At 36.2% G+C, this 20,207-nt stretch overlaps 1 protein-coding gene across 5 annotated transcripts in view; it reads right to left on the reverse strand.

The window, feature by feature from the left end:
- Rps6ka3 (ribosomal protein S6 kinase A3) overlaps positions 1–20,207 on the reverse strand; it is a 115,934-nt gene that overhangs the window by 32,396 nt on the left and 63,331 nt on the right. For all 5 annotated transcript variants that reach the window (XM_050164328.1, XM_050164327.1, XM_050164326.1 and 2 more), the window contains 9 exons: positions 15,732–15,812; positions 15,045–15,124; positions 14,394–14,500; positions 9,703–9,740; positions 9,348–9,490; positions 7,619–7,689; positions 1,466–1,554; positions 1,220–1,284; positions 806–908 (listed from right to left, as the gene is read on the reverse strand). In XM_050164328.1, the coding sequence (XP_050020285.1) occupies positions 806–908; positions 1,220–1,284; positions 1,466–1,554; positions 7,619–7,689; positions 9,348–9,490; positions 9,703–9,740; positions 14,394–14,500; positions 15,045–15,124; positions 15,732–15,812 (777 nt within the window). The remainder of the gene's footprint in view (positions 1–805; positions 909–1,219; positions 1,285–1,465; positions 1,555–7,618; positions 7,690–9,347; positions 9,491–9,702; positions 9,741–14,393; positions 14,501–15,044; positions 15,125–15,731; positions 15,813–20,207) is intronic.

Consider the following 20,207-nt stretch of genomic DNA (forward strand, 5'->3'; position numbering starts at 1 on the left):
GGGAAATGGGAGGTGGGGAGGAGGCAGAAATTTTTTCAATAAAAAAAAAAACAAAAGGAAGCCGGGCGGTGGTGGCGCATGCCTTTAATCCCAGCACTCGGGAGGCAGAGGCAGGCGGATCTCTGTGAGTTTGAGGCCAGCCTGGTCTACAAGAGCTAGTTCCAGGACAGGAATCAAAAGCTACGGAGAAACCCTGTCTCGAAAACAACAACAACAACAAAAAAAAAAAAAACAAAAAAAAAAACAAAAAGAAAAACTTCTAGAACTAAGTCAAGCAAAGGCTGGGCATTCATAACTAAGAATAAGCCTCTATGTGCGATTTATTTGGGAGTTGGGTGGCAGGTCCCCCAAAAGAGCAAAAGCAAACAACACTAATCTACTCTCAGAGCCTAGAAAAGAGTTAATGTTGTTTGAAGAACATAATAAATCAATGAATTATTGGGCTAATGGTATTTGAAATTAAAGTCATCCCATTCATTTTAGTAAAACAAGGGAAATTTTCTTGATCTGTGCTGTCCAATATTGTAAGTAACCACATACAGTTACAGAGTTTTTGAAATGTGTCTACTTATGATTAAAAAACTAAATTACAATTAAATCTATCAGCAACACATGATTTATCATACTAGACATCACAGTCCTACATCATGATCTACCAATGGCTCCACATTTTTATTGGCTGGGGTGAGGGGAAATGCAAGGTTGATATACAGCAAATCTAGGAGATTCAAGGAAAAGATTTTCTGATTGAACCAGAAACAAATACCCACTGCCTTATATTTGAGTTCTCATGTTTTCTCTTTACCTTTGGGAGTTTTTGCAGTAAACTCAGGATCAAAGTAAAATGTATCTTCAGGCCTGCCAGTTGCAGGCTTAAAAGGTGGGTGAATTTCTCTTCTATACAGTTTCTGTTGGAAACAAGGAAGATTTAGACACGGGTTGGCTTTTTTTTTTTTTCTTTCGAGACAGGGTTTCTCTCTGTGTAGTCCTGGCTGTCCTGGAACTAGCTCTGCAGAACAGGCTGGCCTCGAACTCACAGGAGATCCGTCTGCCTCTGCCTCCCAAGTGCTGGGATTAAAGGTGTGTGCCACCCCCTAATGAGTTAATTTTTAAAAATAGTTCAATTTTTTTCTTTTTTTATTTAAAGTAGTTGAGAACCTATAACCTTGGAAATGCTCCCATAAAAATTCCCTTGAGTGTGTCTTCAGCCTGTACTTACATTCCAGTCTATTGTTGAGAAAAATGAATGTCTTTTAATTTCTTCAACTCCATCTGGTCCAGCACCTATCAGAAATTGACTGGTTAGTAGTTTTAGTTTGAGGACAAACATGCACAATCATTCACACTTTTTGCTTTGACTACTTATGAATATATAATAACCCCATTACAAAAAATAAATATCCACCTTCCCCTGAAAAAACCCACACAAACTCATGAAGGAAACTAAGTAATTCAATGTCATTACCTAATCTGTTTGCAGGATTCCGTTTGAAAAGCATTCGTAAAAGACTCTGGGCTTCAGGACTCAGAAACTGTGGCATCCCAAGTTTGGCTCTAAATATAAACCCATGTAACAACATTTAACTTTTGGAGGCATTTAATCTTCAAACATTAAACTTTTTATTTTGGAATATGTATAGAGTCATACTAAGTTATGAGAAATAACAGTGATCTCTGTATCATTCTGCAATTCCTACAATGGCAATATCTTATAGAATTAGAATGCAATATACAACTGGGGTGCTGACTCTGAGATAATCTACTATCATTCAGATGGCTCCAGCTTTATTTGCACTTACGTGTTTGTGTAGTTTTAGTTTTACACAATGCTCTCATGTGCATGAATAATTTCCTACATGGATGTACTATTTACCTTCTGAATGATACCTAAATTGTGTTCAGTTTGGAAGATCATAAATAAAGCTGCTACAAATATACACATACAGGTAAAAACCAATACTACTGGAATAAGGTCATCTGAGCCTTAGCTATGGCTATTACTCTTCTGCCTGTTAGCAAATGCCTGTCGCATCCTACATCAATGGTTTTCAAACCATAGCCCTAGAACCCTTTTCCAAATGGACTTTAGAAAACCTAATACTGCAAAGAAAATATGTGCTTAATATGCTACTTTCCTATGCTTCAATTTCTTTAACAGTCCTCTAGTGAAGGAAAACTGATGGAGAAGGAATTTATGAAACATTGGAGATCTGAAAACCACAAGGCTGGATGATCTTATGGTCTGTTTCAGCAACAGTGTAGAATTGTTTTCTTTCCCCCTACCCTAAAGAAACCAAAGATCCTGTAAGTATGACAATAAAAAACAGAGCTGGAGAAAACAGCCAGCACAGTAATTCCTATTTCAGAAAGAGATCTATTTATTACGCATTGAGTTGTTACTGAATTTCTATGTGCCAGATACTGCTCAGTGCTCTGTCTACAAAGCTAAAAATAGTACCCTCTTTCAGTGTATGGAAGATTAATATAGATAATGTAGATAACCACAGTACATTAAGTGACAAATCCAAACCTGGGAATGGTGGTGTACACCTGTAGTCAAAGCAATAGGTATACTAAGGCAGGAGGATCATCAGTCTGGATTACAGAGCATAATCCACTCTTACAAAACCAAACCTAAACCCACAAACCAACCAATTAACCAAAAGGCAGAAAGGATTTGCAAAGAATGCTAAGGGAATAGTAGTGTATAACCAATTTATTACAGGACATGGTGAAGGACCTTTAAATAATGTTTTTTAATTAAAATGTTTTGATTTTACTTATTTATTATGTATACAATGTTCTATCTGCATGTATGCCTGCATGCTATAAGAGGGCGCCAGATCTCATTAGTGATGGCTGTGAGTCACCATGTGGTTGTGGGAATTGAACTCAGGACCTCTGAAAGACCAGCTAGTGCTCTTAATCTTTGAGCCATCTCTCTAAGCCCTTAATTTTTTTAAATATATCAATCTTTATTTATTATGTATACAATATTCTGTCTGTGTATGTGCCTGAAGGCCAGAAGTGGGTGCCAGACCTCTCTACAGATGGTTGTGAGCCACCATGTGGTTGCCGGGAAACGAACCCAGGACCTTTGGAAGAGCAGGCAATGCCCCTAACCACTGAGCCATCTCTCCAGCCCTAAGCCCTTAATTTTTTAAAATTTTATGTGTGAATGTTTTGCCTGCATGTGTGTCTGCACCATGTGCATGTACTGCCCAAGGAGGGCAGAAGAGGGCATTGGATCCCCTGAACTAGAGTTACAAATGGTTGTGCACTGCCATGTGAGTATTAGGGATCAGATATGAGTCCTCTGCAAAGACTAGTGCTACTAGTCAGATGAGCCATTTCTCTAGTCCCCCTTCAAATGAATTTAAAGGTTGAATTTAGTTTGAAGTTACTAGGTTAGTGTTACCCAAAATGTTACTAAATAATATTATCCCCCTAGATAGTTGGTGACAATAGAGTTCTATGATCCAGTGAGTTTGTGGATTGTGATTTATTACATCCTTCTTGTTGAAGACATAAAATATATTCCATATAAAAGGCTAAGAAATCTAGAGTAAATAAATCATTATTTTCTAAATATTTATCTCCCAGGATCCCCTTTTGAGAAAGTAACTATTTGTTATAGTATTAGGCCTCTTTTTTTTTGTTGTTGTTGTTGTTTTTCGAGACAGGGTTTCTCTGTGGCTTTGGAGCCTGTCCTGGAACTAGCTCTGTAGACCAGGCTGGTCTCTGCTCCCGAGTGCTGGGATTAAAGGCGTGCGCCACCTTGACAAAAACTGGAAAAGCACTGTTGTATTTCAGTAACTAGTGTGTAGCACAAATCTTGAAACAGTGGTCTAGCATGACCAGACTTATTTTCAAGATAACTCCAAGGGCAGCAGAGAACAATATAGAATGGAAAGAGATGGTAGGCATTATACTTGTAGTGTGGCCCAACAGTGTGGGAGAGACTGTCTCATTGCTTGAACACTGTGAGCAATGCATTACAGAGGAAGGGCTAGAACAATGAAATAGTTCTAAGATAAAATCAGAATACCTGGATATGAAAGAAGGAAGAAGACATATTTCTTTTCTTTCTTTTTTCTTTTAAATACCTGGAAGGACAGCCGTGGGTGCTGGGAACCGAACTCTTATATTTTTGGTTGTGAGCCTAGCCTATAACGGCTGAGCCATCCCTCCAGACCAAGAAGACATATTTCTGAGTTGGAAATTAGGATACATGGACATGTTCATTGGGGGTATAAGGATAGGAGACTAACATCAAACAGGGATTTAGTTTCAAGATGTGAAGTCATGCTTACTATAAAATCATGTGGGTGAGTCAGTGTGAGTACAGGTCTTGTGCCAGGTATACTGATATAAGAATACTTTGAAGGTAAAAAATGTTGAAATTAGGGCTGGTGAGTTGGCTCAGTAGTTAAGAGTGCTGCCTGCTCTACCAGAGGTCCTGAATTCAAATCCCACCTGGTGGCACCCAACCATCTATAGTGAGATCTGGATCTGGTGCCCTCTTCTGGCCTGCTGGCGCCAGAACACTGTATACATAATAAATAAATAAATAAATAAATAAATAAATAAATAAATAAATCTTTAAAAAGTGTTGAAATTAGTTCTAAGAAAGACTGAAGTCAGTCAGGGAACTGAATACACAGAGAGAAGAGATGAAGAAAAACAATACATCATAGATAGAACCCTGGTGAGAGAAGATCATTTGAGAGGTGGTTAGAAAAGAAGTATTTTGAACATTAAAAATAATGAAAATGGGTTGGCAAGAGAGTTCAGTGGTAGGGCACCTGCTAGCATATACAAGACCCTAGGTTCAATTCTAGTATCAGGAGAACAAACAGAAGAAACAAAACAAAACCAAATTTACAACTGGTTGAATCACACTGATGATTTGATCAAGGAACGTTCATTGTTTCAGAAAATACCAGCTAAAAAGCAAGGAAAGAAAGACAGAATAGAAGAAATTATCTCTTTAAATTTTTTAAAAGATTTTTTTTTTTTTTGGTTTTTCGAGACAGGGTTTCTCTGTGGTTTTGGAGCCTGTCCTGGAACTAGGCTAGTTTCAAACTCACAGAGATCCGCCTGCCTCTGCCTCCCCAGTGCTGGGATTAAAGGCGTGCGCCCCCGGCTGTTTTTGTTTGTTTGTTTGTTTTTTCGTAGATTTTTTAAAGGTAATTATTATTAACAGATTAGGAAATGCGGGCTCAGCTGGAATGAAAGTGAGACAACTGTAAGTCATGTGACTCAATGAAATAGAGTACATGCAGTATAAGTGATTGAATAATCCAACAAGTTTAAACAACTAAGTATGGTGGCACACACCTGTAATCTTATAGTCATTTAGAGGCTGATGTAGGATGAGTGAAAGCTTGAGGTTAGTCTACGATACTCACAGTAAGTTTCAGATCAGTCTTGACTATATAGTGAGACTCACAAAACTATAAAACCAAATCAAACACCATCACAAAAACAAGAATTTAAGCAAAAAAAACCAGATAGAGGAATAAATTACTAAGTTATTAGCACAGTTCTAGGAGTAGACTAATTGTTATATAACTAAAGTACCAAAAGAACCACAGAACTAGTTTTAAATCCATTCAATTATCAATGACAATTTGCCTGGAAAAATTTGCCATGCCAATTGATCATTAAGTGTTATCTCTAAAAATTAGCAAATCAGAATAGCCTCATTCAACTAAACACACCAGGAATACCAACTTTATGTCTAAAAAAATCCCAGCAAAAATAAAAACAAAACACACACAAAAAAAAAAAAACCAAAAAACAAAATCCAAACAAAATCAGACCAAAAGAGCATTGTTAGAGAGGTTCAGACAAGCAGATGAAATAACTAAGAAGAGAGATTTTATGTATGTGTGTGTATGCATGCACGTGCGTGCCAATAGTGTCAAACACTCCTTGGAGGAACTTTCCTTATTTCTCTCTTCTAAAATAACTCCCACTCTCTCTTTCGTATTAGTCATTAACAAAGTAAGAATACCCTAAGACATTATCCTACAACATCTGAAATTGTCACATTTATTTAAGCATTAATGCTATGCTTCCTCCATTAGAACAGAAGGACTGTGAGACACTGAAGGTCTTTTCAGTATTCTTCATATTGCATTCCCAGGATTGTAGCAAGAACTCTGTTACTTGTTGAATGAATCTCACGAATAAACCATAGGATTAGCTTTCTGACAACTTGTCACGATTTAGCAACTAGAAGGTCATTGAAAACCAAAGGAAGCCAGGCGGCGGTGGTGCACGCCTTTAATCCCAGCACTCGGGAGGCAGGGGCAGGTGGATCTCTGGGAGTTCCAGACCAGCCTGGTCTACAAGAGCTAGTTCCAGGACAGGCACCAAAACCACAGAGAAACCCTGTCTCGAAAAACCAAAAAAAAAAAAAAAAAAAAAAAAAAAAAAAAAAAAAAAAAAAAAAAAAAAAAAAAAAAAAAAAAAAAGAAAGAAAGAAAAGAAAAGAAAAGAAAAAAACAAATGAAAATCAGTTTTAGTAGAGTGCTAGGGGTGAACAAATAGGCTGAGGAGTAAAAGAAGCTGAGAAATAATAAGGAAAAGCACAGACTACACTTAAAGAGGTTTTGTGTTGAAAGGATGAAAGAACTAATGCTACAGTAACTGTAAAGGAAAACCAGGTCAAAGAAAGAGCTTGGCTTTTCTTTTCAAACACTAGAGAACATTAGTTGAAATCAGGGGATGGGCAATGGAAGTTTGATAGTGAGAGTTCAGTGAAAATTCATTCATATAATATGCATTTTTTAACCTTTTTATTGTTCAGAATAACATGCCAAAGAAAACCTATCAAAACAAATGCTCACCCAAAGCACACAGTTCAATAAATGGCTGTCTTGCCAAGAACGATAGCATTGCCAGAAACTTCCATCCAACATAATATTTTTTTATTTTGTCTCTATTTCTACCATCTGAATATAGACCTTAAAATATGCTTTAGTTTTGCTAGTTTGTAAACTTTATAAATAGAATCAGAGAATCAGTTCTTTTGGGTCTAAGCTTTATTTATTTAACTTCCTAGTAAGACTTATACAAATTCTTGCATGGAATTGTGACATGTTCATTTTCTTTGCTATATGGCATACTATATTCATATAAAGGCCTAGACCTGCTTTGGTATGGTTCCTAAGTCAAGACTTGTTTTAGTCAGGCATGGTGGTACATGCCAATAATCTCAATACTGAGGAGGATAAGGTTGAAGAATCACGAATTCATGACAAGCCTGGGTTACATAGCGAGACCTTGTCTCAAAATACAAACAAAAAATAATTGTTTTATATTTGTGTAGTGTTGGATAAAAATACAATAAAGAACAATGTAATAAAGACTCAACTGTATGAATATACCATTATCATAAATCCAGTCTATTGATACTGATACAAATTTCACTGTTAACAATAACATTTTGCATATCTTTGTACTATTTCTTGAGTACCCTGACACATAAATGATAAATGCAGGCCTAGGAGTGGGAGAAATAGAGAAAGGCATACACATATGATTTGTCTTCATTTTGAAGTATTTATTTTGAAATCTCACCAAAACATGTTCATTTGGGAATACTTACTTAAGAATCATAGTCATTGTTTCTTTACGATCTTTTCCTTGGAAAGGTAGTGTACCAGTGAGCATTTCAAACTACAGAAAGGTAAAACAGAGGTATTAGCCAATAAGTATAAAATTTCAAGTCCAGAAGGTTAAAAGTAAAAACCCTCCTCTTCTTAATTATAACTAAATCTTCTAAAATTGCTACCTATAGTGTAGGGATAAGCCCTCCCCTTGGGGGCGGGCTGCCCTCGGGCGTATGTTTACTGATAAATTGGGTGGGCAGAGGCTGCACGCCCTTCCTGTCTCTGCCGGGTACTCCGCTGGAACCTTGGTTTCGTGAGTCTGGTTTTGTTATTAAACTTGTTCAAATATCTATTATCATTGGTGCTCATTAATCCAACCGCCGCACTATAGAAAGTCCTTTTCTCCTTTTCTCTTGTTTAAAACTGCATCAAATCACTCTATTGTAGTGATTTTTAATATGCAAGCTGTTCTATAATACATTATAGTTTTTAAAGTGAACACCTATGTTTCTATTATATTTACTACTGAATTTCTTGATAACTCATAAAATATAAATAACCAAACTATTTTATTCTGCAGAAATTAATTATGGGGCTGGAGAGATGGCTCAGTGGTTAAGAACATTGCCTGCTCTTCCAAAGGTCCTGAGTTCAATTCCCAGCAACCGCATGGTGGTTCACAACCATCTATAATGAGATCTGATGCCCTCTTCTGGCTGCAGACATACCTGCAGACAGAATATTGAGAATACTGTATACATAATAAATAAATCTTTAAAAAAAACCTGATAATTTCTTAAAAAAAGAAATCAATTATGTTTTAAATGGCATTTTTTATTACTTTATAAGTAATACCAATCAAAATTCCCACTTCCTCTCCTCCTCCCACTTCCCTCCTGCTCCCCCCCCCATCCCCTTCCAGTCCTAAGAGAGGGCAAGGCACCCTGCCCTGTGGGAAGTCCAAGGCCCTCCCCACTACATCCAGGCTTAGGAAGGTATGCATCCAAAGAGACTAGGATCCCAAAATTTAAATGGCATTTTTAAAGTGTAAATATGTGACTAGTCCAACAGTCTGCCAATTTCCTATTAAGCTTTTTTTTTTCCCCTAGAGACAGGGTTTCTCTATAGCTTTGGAGTCTGTCCTGGAACTAGCTCTTGTAGACCAGGCTGGCCTCAAACTCACAAAGATCTGCCTGCCTCTGTCTCCCGAGTGCTGGGATTAAAGGCCACCGCCCAGCCCTATTAAGCTTTTTAAAGGGTTATTGTCAACAGATTTATCTGAGAGGCTTTTGCAAAGAATAAACATTATTAATGCTTTTGGGCTTTTCTAACACAAAGTTGTTATTTATAAAGTTCATGCTTGAGAACTGCCAAATCAAGTTAACAAATGACACCCCCAAACTCCCACTCTCCTAATGATTTAGATTTTGCATTGGGCTGTATTCACATATATTTTAGGGTACAAGCAGCTCATGGGTTGCAAGTTGAACATATACTATAGAAAAATCAAAGGAAATATATTTTGGCCTTTTCAAATTAGGATGAGATAGAAGCAACCAGCAGGTTCTCAAATCCTACCTTTCAGGCAATCATTTTATTTGGTTATTTAGTATTAATAATAGAAAATATTGAAAATCAAAGTACTAGCTTTTCCCTCATCATATGCCCTGCTAACTCTCACTTGAAAAACAAAAGAACTTCCACCCCTGAAAAGTCAAGCCTTACCATCAACACACCGAAAGACCACCAGTCAGCACTCTGAGTGTGACCTCTCCGGTTGACCACTTCTGGAGCCATATATTCCACAGTTCCACAAAAAGAATAAGCCTTCTTTTCATGGTCAATAGACTCCTTACTTAGGCCAAAATCTGCCAAAATAAATACTGAATTAATAAATATCTGAAGTAGTTTACATAAATTTTAAACGCTGAATTCTAATTTATACTTATTTATAATTTATACTTATTTATAATTAGGAATATTAACCTAAAATTTTAAGCTAACTGCTTAATTTTTTAAATCACAATCAACCTTAAAAGAAATATAAGAAAGAATATTTTAATAAAATGAGGACTTTTACCAGTTAACTTGATGTGACCTTCTTCATCAAGAAGTATGCTGAAAAAAAAAAAGTCAGAAAATGTCTTTAAAGTACTCTACACTGAGACATACAGAAGCTGAAACTGAAATTACTCAACCATCAGCTGACCACACTTACTCTAAAGAGTTACTTTAAGCCATGAGTAATGATTAAGAACTGAACAGGCTAGCCTTTTCCATGGTGCTTTCTCTAATGCTCTTCTATTGAGGTGACCTGTCTAAATCTTCTTGTCCATGCATACTAAACATATGAAGTAAATATTCAATCTAAATTCTTTTTTTTTGAGACAGGATCACACTTGAACTCAAGGCTTTCCTTCTGCTTCAGTCTTCCCTGGGATTGTAAGAGTACACTATTCTACCTGGCTCCTCTGGGTAATTATTATAGCCTCAAAATAAAAGAGAAATATTAAAAAACTCTAAAAATATTTGTTGAATGAAGTCAGTCTACAGAGGGTTTAAAAGGCATTCCTAATAATCCTTGCTTCTTTTTTTTTTTTCACCACTAGACCACCAGGGATAATCCTTGCTTCTTTAGTAAAAGGGATGTATAAAGGCACAGAGGAAGAGAATATATGGGCATTTATTGAGTTATTTGGGTCCTCATGAGGAACATCTGAAAAAGATCACTTAAGTATGTAGTTTGGGCAGACCATTTTTGGGGGGGGGTCCTTTCTTCCTTCTTTCTCCCAAATATTACATCCCAACCACAATTTCTCCTCCCTCTCTCCTCTCCTTCCAGTCCTTCCCCCAACGTCCCCCTCCCCTAGATCCACTCTTCCTTCTTTCCTTCAGTAAAGGGCAGACCTCCCAGGGATATCAACTGAACATGGCATAACAAGCTACAATAGAACTAGGCACATACCCTTATATTAAGGCTGGATGAGGCAAGCCAGTAGGAAGAAAAGGTTTCCAAAAGCTGACAAAAGTCAGAGACACCCCAACTCCCACTGTTAGGAGTCCCCCAAGAACACCATACTACACAACCATAACATGTATGCAGAGGACATAGGTCAGACCCATACAGGCTCCCAGATTGTCAGTTCAGTCTCTGTGAGCCCCTATGAGCCTAGGTTCATTGATTCTGTGGGCCATTTTCTTGTGGTGTCTTGGACCCCTGGCTCCTACAATCCTTACTTGTCCTCTTATACTATGCCTAATGTTTGGCTGTGAGTCTCTCCATCTTTGAGCAGATAACTTTTGTGGGGGGTAATGGCAAACTATGGAGCCACAGGAATATAAACCCATACTTGTGTTTTGGGAAGGCATGCTAGTATACTAACTTGAAAACTCAAATAATAAGCTATTCTATAATATAGGCATTTTCTTACTTTTAATATGAACTAAAAGCAAATCAAACTTGGACAGAAAAATTAACTTTTTAATTATTTCTTTTATTTTTGAAACTATAATTACATCATTTCCCCCTTGCCTTTGCTCCCTACCCCCAAACCTCTCATATACCTGTCTTTCAAACTCATGGCCTCTTTTTTCTCATTTACTTCATTTTATTTTATTTTTGGGTTTCCAAGGGTTTCACTGTATAGCTCTGGCTGCCCTAGAACTCACTTTGTAGACCAGGCTGGCCTCGAACTCACAGAGATCTGCTTGCCTCTGACTCCTAAGTTCTGGGATTAAAGGCATGTATAACCACTGTCAGTTTTTCGTTAATTGTTACTGCATGCATATATTTATATATGCATATATTCCTAATATAACCTCTTCAGTCTGTAGAATGTTACTCGTATACATATTTTCAGAGCATACCATTTGGCTTTGGATAATCAATTGGTGTACTATTCCCCAGATAAGACTATTTCTCCTCTTCTCAGGATTCCTTAGTTTCCTGTAGTTCTTTGTGCAGGGATGAGGCAGGCCTTTTGGGCTTTCTCCTGTTCAAGTTAGTCACCAGCTTTCTTAATATAGCAATCCAAACATAATTTTACACTGGAGTTTAGCACTAAGAATAATTTAGAAGGGACATATTTTTCAAGTCACTTTCATATCAAGCTACTTACTAGGAAAAATTACTTTTAAATATATTTATTTATGAAGCAGTCCAGTATATTTAGGGGACATAAAAGACACTAATAAGGGCCAGAGAGATAACTCAGTGGGTGAAAGTACTTGCTATGCAAGCCTGATGATGGTCTAAGTTTGATGCCTGGAACCTACAGTGGAAAGAAAGAACTGAGTCCTACATGCAGTTGTCTTCTGATCTCTATACAAGTGCCGAGGAACATGCATGTGTGTGTACACACACACACACACACACACACACACACACACAATTACTAAATAAACAAAGACACTAATTGGATGGTGGAAATATGGCCCTTTCTATTTAATAAATAGAAGACAATTCTAGAAACAAAACAAATCTCAATCTTCAAGTTATTCTTAGTAATTCTGAGAGTTATAAAGAGAAAATCTGGATTTAAAACAATGTATCACTTATACTTTCCAGACCAAATATATTTTTAAAAAGAATTTTTTGAGGGGAGGCGGAGGTGGGGAAGAGACAGAAATATTTAATAAATAAATTTTAAAAAAAAGAAAAAAAAAAAAAGAATTTTTTGTCATTAGTATATAAAACAAGCAAATTTCTAAAATAAAAAACGCTCATATTTGCCTTTGAAAGAAATATTCAATTAATGTTCTCGCTATTAATGAATACTATAAATATTGTATTATAACAATTTTAATTTAAAAGAACCTAGAAAGCTGATGGGAATAGTGACTTAAGTCTTTAATCTCAGCATTTGGGAGGCAGAGGCAAGCATATCTCAATAATCTTTGTGAATTAAAAGTCAAACTACATGAAAAATATATATAAAATGTAAGAAGCATGATAGTTTCTAAATGATCCCTTTACAGGCTTTCATACGAGCACATCCTTTATATTTCGTCACAATACACAATTGTATCAACTTCAAGTAAGTAGTATTTAAAATACTCAGTTAAAATTCAGGTGTGGTGGCATAGAACCACACTCAGAACACTTAGGAAGTGGAGGCAGGAGGCTTAAGAGTTCAGGCCCAATTCTGGCTACATAGTCAGTCCAAGGCTAGCCTGGACTATGTAAGACTGTTAAAAAACAAAACCCCAAAGGCCAAAGGCCAAAGAGTAAGAAAATTAGTAATGGTTATTGCTTTATATACTAAGAAGCAACGAATTTTATGTTTTTAATTTATTTTCTGTATATGGATATTTTGCCTACATGTATGTATGTGCACCATGTACATGCCTATTGGTCATGGAGACTAGAAGAGGCCACTGGATACTCTGGGACTGGAGTTACAGATGATTGTGAGCCTCCATGTAGGTGCTGAGAATCAAACCTGGGTTCTCATGAAGAGCAGTAAGTGCTTTTAACTCTTGAGCCAAATCCCCAGCCAAACATGCTTTGTTTTTTGAAATGGGTTTTGGCTATGTTGCACAGGCAGGTCATGAACTCAAGTGATGGTCTCACCCTAGCTTTCTGTGTAGTAGGTCTACTACAGACATGTGGATCTCACCTCAATAAAGCTGTTTAAAATTTTTAAAAATATTCTTTATAGAGCAAGGCTCCTGCTTATATCCTTGGAAAAAGAAAAAACAACTCCTGTGTACATATTATATAAAATAATATCAGTTTATTGATGAGTGCCAATATAAGAGCTGTGGAAAATATGCTTGTAACATTTAAAATTAGAAATTTTAAGAGCAAATTTTCTTTCTTTCTGTTTTTTTGGGATAGGGTCTCTCTATGTAGTCCTACCTGTCCTAGAGCTTGCTATGTACACCAGGGTGGCCTCAAAGATCCACCTAGCTATGTCTACCAAGTGCTGGGGATAAAGGTATGCATCACTGTGGATGGCAAAGAAGATATTTCAAGCCCAGTGTTGTTGGCATATGCCTTTAATCCCAGCACTCAGGAGGGAAGCAGAGGCAGGTGGATCTCTGTGAGTTTGAGGCCAGACTGGTTCACATAGTGAGTTCTAGGACAGCCAAGACAGGACTGTTTCACAGAGAAATCCTGTATCTAAAAAACAAACAAAAAAGATATTTCCAATAAATGGTATTTTGGAGAAAGGGTTAGCTCTATACCATTCTTCACAGAGCTAAGTAAAAAAAAAACCAAGAAACAGTATAATTGGGAGAAAAATATTATCATGTGATTGGGAAAAACTCTTCAACCAATAAGTCTTTGGAGAAAACACAAAAGATTAGTTGACCCAATCAGACAAAAAAAATACGTGTGGATTAAAACAATGTAAATACATTTTAAATGAAAAGATTTGTAAATATATGTGAAATGATTAAAGTTCTCTCTTTTGCCGGGCAGTTGTGGTGCACGCCTTTAATCCCAGCACTCGGGAGGCAAAGGCAGGTGGATCTCTGTGAGTTTGAGGCCAGCCTGGTCTATAGAGTGAGTTCCAGGACAGACAGGGATACATAGAAAGACCCTGTCTCAAAAGAATGAAAGTGAAAGTAAATCTCAAAGTAAATGAAAATAGGTTAACAGTGTTGTTTAACAAAGATTTTACAAGCTTAAGATCTAGTGTTTGCAGACGTGAAGCACAGTACTATAATGAAGTGCTGTGGATGGAGATCTGTCAAGTCATTGTATTTTATGACTCCTACACAGCTGGATCATACTAAATTCAATATAATAGCACGGCTCCTTACTTTTCTGGTTTTAAGTCTCTATAGATTATTCCCAGGCTATGCAGATGATCTAAAGCAAGTGCAAGTTCAGCCAAGTAGAATTTGACATCTTCTTCTGTGAACATCACCTAAAACAAAATAATATTCCCAAATTTATTTTCTTCTTATGTCTACGATTTTTATGTGAGGCTCTATGTAAGACTTTAAATATTCAATTTGTAAATATGTTAATCAGATATAGATTTAGTTACAATTTACTCGTGAAAGAAATTTGCAAAATGGCCTAATCAGTTAAGTATAATCACTTGCTAAATGGTAATTATGCTTTGTTGCAGCAATGATTGTTTAGCATATTAACATTTTAGAAATGAAAATAATCTTGAGAATAAATGCTGAATTGATAGTACCAATTATTAAGGATGTTTATTGAAACATTATCAGTTCTGAAAAAAAAAAAAGACTACGACAGTATCGGGGTTAAGACAAATCCTCCATGTAAAGTGCTGCTTTAAGTATAGTCAAAAGATAGGAAAATAATTTTTTTGACTCAGTTTCTTGAATGAAAGAATTTTATGTTATAAGAGAGTATGATACATGCAACATTGAAATAACAAAGCTTTACTTGAAATAGGATCAGTAGAAATAAATTAAAAATAGATGTTAATTATATACCTCTTTGGATAAACGTGTAAACAAATCTCCTCCCCTGAGAAAATCCAAAATAAGATACAACTTCCCTTCAGTTTGAAAAGCTGAATGAGGAAACAAAATTTCTGTTTAAACCATTGTAGTTTACTTTTTAGGCTTATATTAAATCAATTCATTCATAAATGAATATTAGTTTTAGCAAATAAGTAATAACAGAAATCTAAACTTATTTCTACATAGAAGAAAACATTGATTCTCTTAGTTTCCATGAGGAAATGTCAAATATAGTGTGTCTTATCAGGGAACAAAATTTTCTACAGGCAAGACTTCCCTCAAGAATGCTACCATTCTAAATGTGATCAGTAAGAAAAACTCACACCAGAAAGATATCTTTAACCATGAGCTATCATACAAAACTATGCCACAGAGGTGGGTTCATTAGATTTAATGACACAGTACAAGGATTTTATGTTTTTTACACATTGAGAAATAGCACTTGACTTTCAGAGAAAAAGAAAGGTAGGTGACAGAAGTTTTAGGATGTTGATATTGGGCCTCTTCCTCATCTTCAGTTTGCGCTAACACATAAATGCTATAAAGTGGTGGTGCAGTGTTATGTATCTCTCTATATATTTTAGTGCATCTGAATATACTCTGGGGGGACAGGGAATAGAGGTGAAGGGATAAGGTGAGAGGTGGTTCAAAACTTACCATAATGCAATTTGACAATGAAAGGATGATTGACTTCTACCAAGATATCACGCTCCATTTTTGTCCGAACACGGTCTCGAACTATAAAGGAGTGAGTGCACATATGATACAATGCAAGTATTTTTCAAAGGTAATATTAAAAGAAATTCTTTTTAGATTGCATTTTAAGTTAAATTTTGCTGATGTACATAAAATACAATTTTTATTGATGCTGAGTTTTTAAAATCTAGAAAAATAACTTTTGCTACATTACCTAATCAAAAGCCAACTATGTATATTTATAAACCTTAAGCTCCAAGTTAAAAATATATTAGTATTGGGTCTAGAAGCATTTTAGTTGAAGTTGTTGAAAATGGTAAACAGCATGTGAGTTTTTTTAAAAGACAAGACATATCATGAAATATTAAAACAATAACCTGAAATAGGTTTCAATACTTTTACTAACCCCATCACCTCAACAAATGTTCACAAAGTATCTATAAAATGTGGCAGACTTGGTAAAGGACAGATATATCCCAAGCCAAAGTGGTCTTTGAGGGAGGGAGGAAAGAGGAGGGGTAGATTGGAAATGTATAGCTGAAAGAGCCAAAGGTTTAGTTTTGCTTTGTTGTTGTTGTTTTTTGTTTGTTTGTTTGTTTGGTTTTTTGAGACAGGGTTTCTCTGTGGCTTTGGAGCCTGTCCTGGAACTAGCTCTGTAGACCAGGCTGGTCTCGAACTCACAGAGATCCACCTGCCTCTGCCTCCCGAGTGCTGGGATTAAAGGCGTGCGCCACCATCGCCCGGCTGCTTTGTTTTTTTTTTTAATTAAAAAGATATTAATTCTAATTTGTATAATGACGAGTAAGTTACTTATTTAAACTCTCTGGGATTCTAGAATCTCAGCTACCTTTCAGGTATAAAATTGTACCTTTGATGTAATTGTGATTACCTGGATAAACGTTAATACCTAAAGCCTGTGTGTATGAGGTATTCAAATAATGGACTATTGTTATTATACCAAAAGGCAGTAGTGTGAATATGTCTAATGGGTAGTTTATTACCAGTGTTAAGTATTACTGGAGTCAGAGAAAGGCAAGATCAGTTTTACTTGTAGAGAAAGACTAGAAGTCTAGAAGAAGGAGCAGGGTTAGGATATAAGCTCTAAGACTCTTCTACTTGGATTGCCCAGTTGGATGGGAAAGACAGGTTCTACAAAAGACCAAGTATGGAGTCAACACCTGAACAGACATGGAAGCATAAATGATGACTTAGAAGGAGCCGTATCAGTGTAGAAACAAAGGTTCACTATAGGGGACATAGTATATGGAGGATCCAGATTCACAACAAATTAAAATACTGGGAAGAATTTGGGTTTGTGGCAAAACATCCTTCTAGAAACAAACATTTTCTGAGTAAAGCCTAGGCACTAGAGCTAGAGTACACTCAAAGGCTTGAATACAGTGGGGACAAGAACTAAGTAAATGATCAGAAAACATTCTTAAAGCCGGGTGTAGTGACATGTGTCTAAGCCAGGTGTAGTAGCATGTGTTTGTAATCACAGCATGTTGGCGGTGCAGGCAGGAGCATTAGATGTTCAAAGTTATTCTCAGCTATGTAGTTAGCTTGAGACCAGCCTAGGTTTCAGTAGACTCTGTCTCAAAAAGCCAAACTGAACCAAAACAACAACAAAAAAGTTCAATGTTTCTGTTAGTGATTAGGTCAAAAGAAAGATGGGGTGCGTGTGTGCGGGGAAACTTGAGTTGGTTTTACTATCAATTCAAGAGAACCACAGATATTTAAAACATAGAAAAAGACCTCTGGGAAACAAACCCCAGTGAGAGATGGCTCAGTGGGCAAAGGTACTTACTAGTAAGCTTGATGACCTGACTTTGATCACTAGGACCCATGGTGGATGAAGAGAACAAACTCTAGTAAGTCATTCTCTGAATATGAGAAGGAATAAGAAGGAATGCTGTTTGTGCTTCCAAGACTATATATAGAAAATTGTTTTATGTAAGGATGCATTGATGCATAAAGTCTTTTTTTTTTTTTGGCTGACAGACCACCATAGCAGGACAAAATTCCCCATTTATTTGATCTAATGTCATTAACTTCTAGTTGACCCCACTCAGGGTATTAGTAGGAACTTTGATTTGGAAAGACTTCTGGGTAAACATGGGTATTCTGTTAATTATTTCTAAAACCCCACTAAAGTGACACTAATAGAAAAATGGCTCTTATTTGCAAGGGGTATGTTTTAGGACTCTTCATGGACACCTAAAATCACCCAAATACCAAACCTGCAGATACATACCTATGATAAAATATAATTTACACATCACATACAGTAAGAAATAGATAAAAACAAATAATAAAAGTTCTTTGAAAGTGTTCTCATTCTCAGTCACTTTTTTTCCTCCCAAAACATCTTACTGAAATTTCAGCTTTTCACTTAAAAGAAGCTCTTTATGACTTTGTTTTGGCATGTCTGAATTACCAACATCATTAATTTTGTATTTTGAAGAAATTATTACCATAAGTTTTGTTTGAAATTTCCTAGAAAACATGAGACAAAAATAAAAACAAAACAAAAAAACAAGAAATGACAAATATAATAAAATTTAGGGAATCATCCAGAAAGCACAACATACTCAAAACTAGGTTTTATGAAATAGAGAATACATGACAAAAAACTTTCACAAAACTTGAAAATATGAGTCCCTAAACTGAAAGGAACCACCCCATATTTGGTATGATGAAATTTTATATCATGCAGTCAAAGATATTGCTTCATAAATTTCAGGACACAAAGATAAAGAAGATTTTATCTATAGACTTCCGGAAAGGAAAAGTTGCTAACACACAAAGGACTGGCAATCAGAATGGAAATAACCTTCGTCACCGGAACACGGGAAGCAAGAAGACAATGGAAACAGTACTTTCAAATATCTGAGGGAAACTTATTTGTGACCTAGAATTGTAAACCCGATCAAGTTATAAATTCAGTAAAGGGGCAGAATATACTTTTAGACATGCTACATGACACAAATTTTACCATTCAGTTGTCTTTTCTGTAGTAACTCCGATGTTTACACACACATTCTAGAATTTCCTTCCATTTTACATACTTGTGCTAGCCCAATGTGTTATAATTTTTATTTATGTTTTTACTAATTTCCATAATCACATGTAAAACACTAATTTTCATTTCATGTGTATGAGTGGTTTGCCTGCATGTATGCCTGTTACCACATCCATGTAGCTCCTTTTGGATTCTCTGGAACTACACTTAGACAGTTACGAGCTGCCTTATGGATACGGGGAATTGAACCTGGACCCTCTGAAAAGCAGCAAGTGCTCAACAACATTTTATTTAATCATATTTTATACTAATTATAATACCATAATTTTCCCAGCATCCCTTTTTCAACAGCTATGAATTTTTTCATATGTCAATGTTTCTGTGAATATTTTCAAGAGTAGGAACTCATTTTGTAAGGCTATTTTCTGAGGCTAATTCAGCAGCATTAATGTCAACTTTGTACTTAATGCAAAACTGCTTTTCAATGATGCTGCCATCACATGAAATGACTCAGTATTGGTTAGTATGCATTTTTTCTTAAAATGCATATTATTTAATATGTATTTTTGTTTTAAACAATAATCATTTCCTCAAAGATTTTTAAAAATTATTATTTTATTTTTTTTGTATGTATGGGCCTTCTGCCTGCATGTATATTTATGCATCACTTGCATGTGATTAATGCCCACAAAGGCCAGAAGAGATCCTCTGGGACTGGAGTTGTAGATGGTTGTGAGCCACCATGTAGATACGGGAACTGAACCTGGGTCCTCTGAAGAGCAGCCAGTGCAATTAACCACTGAATCATCTCTCCAGTCCCCACTCAAAAGATTTATCTTCCTAAATAAGCTTTATTGAAAGTCCTTTACATGAGGTTGTAAAAGTATGTCTTATTAACTCCTACTGGTACACCATTATTTTTACATTCATTCATTGGAATTCTATGGCAAGGAAGAGATTTCTTTTCTTCTTCATTAACTTATGGATTAACTACAGATTCTTGGTTAATAAGCATTTAATATGCTTAGTAAACTGTTATTACTAATAATTATTGCAGAGATCAATGCACCCTAGAGACAACTCCATATATATAATTTTTTTTCTGTGTGACAGTGTGTATATGTGATAAATGTTGTATGTATATACATGTGTACGTGTGTCCATGTGTGTGTGTGCTTATGTGTGTTTGTAGGCCAAAGGAGGATGTCAGGTGTCCTACCATTCCCCTACCTTATTACCTTGAGACAGGATCTCTCAGTAAACCTAGAGTTAGCTAACTCCAGATGTCCTTCTGTCTCTGCCCTAGAGAGTGCTGTGCTTACAGGCATATATGTGGCTACACTGGGCTTTTGTGTGGGTGGTGGGATCCCAATTTGGCTCCTTACACTTTCCCAGCAAGTGTTACAAACTAACAC

The sequence above is a fragment of the Alexandromys fortis genome, unplaced genomic scaffold (assembly GCF_014885135.2).
Source record: "Alexandromys fortis isolate MF-2015 unplaced genomic scaffold, M_Fortis_MF-2015_v1.1 scaffold_147, whole genome shotgun sequence".
Taxonomy (NCBI): domain Eukaryota; kingdom Metazoa; phylum Chordata; class Mammalia; order Rodentia; family Cricetidae; genus Alexandromys; species Alexandromys fortis.